At 36.8% G+C, this 4,355-nt stretch overlaps 1 protein-coding gene across 1 annotated transcript; it reads right to left on the reverse strand.

Moving 5' to 3' along the window:
• Nucleotides 1-203: 203 nt before the first annotated feature.
• LOC140962075 (uncharacterized) lies at nucleotides 204-2,644 on the reverse strand. The gene is made up of 3 exons (XM_073420925.1): nucleotides 1,492-2,644; nucleotides 1,345-1,413; nucleotides 204-1,174 (listed from the first exon to the last, which is right to left on the reverse strand). Exons 1-3 carry the CDS (start codon nucleotides 2,516-2,518, stop codon nucleotides 1,140-1,142), a joined length of 1,131 nt encoding a protein of 376 aa, XP_073277026.1. The 5' UTR covers nucleotides 2,519-2,644; the 3' UTR covers nucleotides 204-1,139.
• Nucleotides 2,645-4,355: the final 1,711 nt, after the last annotated feature.

The following is a 4,355-nucleotide window of genomic DNA, read 5'->3' on the forward strand; positions in this document are numbered from 1 at the left end:
TGAGTTGAAGATGGAGCAGCTACAGATTGTGACTGGGAAGGAGAAGCCGGGAAAGAGTTATTCAGCAATGGAAAATGGTCTTCATCGAAATCAAATAACGGGGGTTGAGGAAATAAGGACAAAGCTGGTTGGCAAGAAGCAAATGGGAAGATGTCTTCATGAAAAACCACGTTACGAGACACAAAAATTGTTTGGTAGTTAGATCAAGCAATTTAAAACCTTTTTGATGAGGAGGAAAACCAAGAAAAACATAAGGTTTAGCCCGGACATCAAATTTATCAATAGGTTTGGGATTAGAGGCATAGCATAGACACCCAAAGACCTTAAGTTGAGTATAGGAAGGAACTTTGTTGAATAAAACTTCGAAAGGAGTTTTATTCGACAATAATGGAGTGGGAGTACGATTGATCAAAAAGGCTGCATGAAGCACACATTCTCCCCAGTACATAGTAGGAAGTGAACTTTGAAACTTAAGAGCTCGTGCAACATTGAGAATATGACGGTGTTTACGCTCGACTAGCCCATTTTGTTGAGGTGTATATGGACATGAACTCTGATGCACAATACCAAGGGACTGAAAAAGCATTTTACATTCATGATTAAAGAAATCAGATGCGTTATAGGTTCGAATGGTCTGGACATGTTTCTGGAAATGCGTAGACACAAAAACAAAGAAATGTTTTAGGATTTGAAGTGTATCTGATTTAGAATGCATCAAGAAAACGCAAGTACATCGAGAAAAATCATCGACAGTGGTAAGGAAAAATCGTGCACCATCGTGAGTTGGTGTGCGATATGGACCCCAAATATCCATATGAATAAGATAAAATATATGAGGGGATGTAGCACGATCACTGATAGGAAAAGAAGTCCGTGTTTGCTTTGACAGTGGACAAATGGAACAATGCTTGGTAAGATTTTTTTGTTTGATAAAAGGCAGACAAAATAATCTTGACACAGACATGTGACCAAAACGTTGATGCCATATATCAATATCATTGTTAGCATAAGCAGAAACATTACATGTTGGTGAATGAGGTGATAACCTATTATTGCGAAAACAGGAAGAAGAAAGACACTGGTTTGATCTAATTCTGTTCGAAGGTGTTCTAACAAGATAGTATAATCCATGATTGAGTTTACCAATCTCCGTGATCTTCCCAGTCAAGAGTTCCTGAAATACACAAAACGTGGGATAGAAAGTGACATAACAGTTATTGTCTTTGGTAAATTGGGATATGGATAACAGGTTAAAATTGAAATCAGGAACATGAAGGACATTTGACAAAGTGCAAGAGGTGGATAAGTGCACTGAGCCACGAGATAAAATGGTTGCAGATATACCATTTGGTAGACGAACAGATCCAGTAGGTAGAGGACATGTTTGTGAATCTTGCAAACCATTAGAAGTTCCTGTAATATGAGCATTCGCACCAGTGTCCAGAATCCAATAATTAGCTTCAGAAATAGACATCAAGCTAGTGATATTACCTGCCAAATTTGCTGTAACATCATTGGATGCAGGTGAAGTCGCAAGTAAACGTAAGATCTGGTCATACTGAGAAGGCGTAAACATGGCACCAGGAGAAGTCACTGAGCCAGATTCAGTAGAAGGTGCCTGTGAAACTGATGAATTACTAACAGGAACCTTAGACGTGTGATGAGCTGATTTAGAGCTCTTCACTTGAGGAAACTTTTTATGCAGTTTGTGTCCGGGAGGATAACCAATCAAACGAAAACAATGATTGATAGTATGGCCTGGTAGATTGCAATTATCACACTTGACATTATCAAATCGTTTAGAATTTGAATAGAACGCTGTGGTTGGAGCATCAGCAATCGGATGTGAGGCAAGAGTATTGCGATGAGTTTCCTCTTGACAAACAAGCGAATAAGCTTGATTCACCGAAGGAAGTGGATCCATTAAAAGTATCTGGCTGCGAATAGCACCATAACTCTCATTCAAACCCATAAGAAACTGAATTAAACGTTGATGTTGATCATGCTTAACATATTCCGTCGATGTTGGACACGCACAGGATGGTAAAATCACCAAAGAGGCATATTCATCCCACAGCTGCCGGAGTTTACTGAAATAGACAGAGATTGTGGAAGAGCCTTGAGAAAAATGGACAATCTCTCGGTGAAGAGCATAGATCCTTGAACCACAAATTTTATCAAACCGCTCTTTGAGATCTGCCCAAACACTTGAAGCATCGGTCGAATAAACCAGCCCATAATAAATTTCTCTGGAAACGGAAGATAAAAGCCAAGAGAGAACTACAGCATTACATCTCTCCCATTGATACAGAGTCGGCGAGTCCGCAGCAGGTCGTTTACAGTCACCGGTAACAAATCCGACTTTGTTCTTTGCGTGCAAAGCTAGCTTCATCGCACGGTGCCAAACTCCATAATTCTCAGTGCCAATTAATGGATCGAGCACAAGAGAAACACCTGGCGCATCGGAGGGATGCAAATATAGAGGATCGTTGAAGCTGAAATTTGAAGTATTTGTCATTCTCGCATCAATAGAGAAAGAAATTCACCGATGAATTGCAGAAGAACGTGACCCCTGCATTGTAGATGAATCAATTTGCGGAAGAAACACGCTCTGATACCATGTTAGAGTGCACACATACACTCGAGAGAAGCAGCTCCCAACAATATGTGAGAAGCAGAAGTATTATTTCATCAGAAAAAATTATGTTCAAGGAGCTTCTGTACAAGTATTTATATCCGTCATTAACTTTCCTAACTAATGACAGTTAAGCTAACAGACTAACTAAGTGACAATTAAGGCTACAGACTAATTGAAGTGTATACTAATAACAAAACAAAGGCATATATGTTTAATCTTTACATATATCTTTAATAAAAGAGGTTGATGGATGATGGATCCTTCAAAATTCAAAGCCTTTATTTTCTTTATTGATAAAATATTCTCCTAAAAAGACTGATTTAATATCTTTCCTTTTCTTCTGAAAACTTGTTCGTTAGTGGGGTATCTGCCCTTCTAAAATTCCACTTTGTACACCTTTTTTCAGTACGTCCTAATGGAATAAGATGAATAGATGGGTGTTGTACGTATCTGTGGATATATATATATATATATATATATATACTCTGATAAAGAAAGTTACTTCACTACACAAATATATTCCTTTGTGGGTCAATAATAAAAGTCATGTGAATGTCAGTATCAATAATTAAAAGGTTACATGTATGTATCCGATGTAATGGGCAACTTCATACTTTTGATGAGACGTGACTTTAGTTCATGTACTTTCGGCCAAACCCTTCATACATACTTAATGTATCTTTTCAAATAAATATTGTTAGGTTTACGTAAAATTTCGGGTAGCCCGAGCTTTGTAGCTCGATTTAGTTCAAGCCATTAGCATGCGGATAGCCGGACCTGATTAAAAGTTAGCTAGTTAATTTGAATCGAGACTCGACTCAACTCGACTAGAAAGCACGATGGCTAGTGATCACTATGTATATGATATGTTGGATCATTAAAATCGCCGAGTGAATGCTATTAAGATGGAGCACGTGAGTTGTATGTTGGGATTTGGCTCCCTTTACATCACGAGCACTGTGGTGTTTTTATAATCTCTTTCATGCACCATAATATTATCCAATTTACGAAATAATTACAATAAGCTTGATTGATTTTTTTGTTAAACGTCGTGTCGGATATGTTTTTTGGTTGAAAAGATTTGATTTGGAAAAATAGATTTAGAATGACACTCTCTCAATTAATTATTACTGAAAATGTTAACTTGATAGAGATTGGATTTGTAATCCACTTGAATTTAGACATTCTAAACAAGTCATGCAATTTAAAAATCGTTAGATAAAAAATACATCAATTCAAACACAACATTACTTATTTAAATAGCTACTTTCATGAAATAGAATAGACTTTATATTACATACATACATACATTAACATGATACATATATACACACACATTTCGATGAACACAAAAAATCTTGTGAGACGGTCTCACGGATCAATTTCGTGGGTTGAATCTCTTATTTGGGTCATCCATGAAAAAATATTACTTTTTTATGATAAGAGTATTACTTTTTATTGCGAAAATCGATAAAGTTGACCCGTCTCACATATAAAAATTCGTGAGACCGTCTCACAAGAAACTTACTTTTCGATGAATTCGTTGTAGATTTCAGGTAGGTAGAAATCGTCAAATGAATAACCGTAGGCAGCTTGATGCATACATATAAAAATGTTTAATTTATGAAACATGGAAACATGGCTAAACATGTCTTTTCGCTATCACGAAATTGAGTGAAAGTATATATATATGGTGCATGCATGTTAAGCCATTCAT

Source organism: Primulina huaijiensis, chromosome 16 (genome assembly GCF_012295235.1).
Source record: "Primulina huaijiensis isolate GDHJ02 chromosome 16, ASM1229523v2, whole genome shotgun sequence".
NCBI lineage: Eukaryota > Viridiplantae > Streptophyta > Magnoliopsida > Lamiales > Gesneriaceae > Primulina > Primulina huaijiensis.

Bases quoted from the DNA above. Each gene is read 5' to 3' on its own strand.
- LOC140962075 (XM_073420925.1), bottom strand. From the start codon at position 2,518: ATGACAAATACTTCAAATTTCAGCTTCAACGATCCTCTATATTTGCAT. The intron at 1,414-1,491 runs GTAATATCACTA...CTCATATTACAG, and splicing joins TGTTACAGCAAATTTGGCAG to GAACTTCTAATGGTTTGCAA. The intron at 1,175-1,344 runs GTATATCTGCAA...TGTGTATTTCAG, and splicing joins ATCTGTTCGTCTACCAAATG to GAACTCTTGACTGGGAAGAT.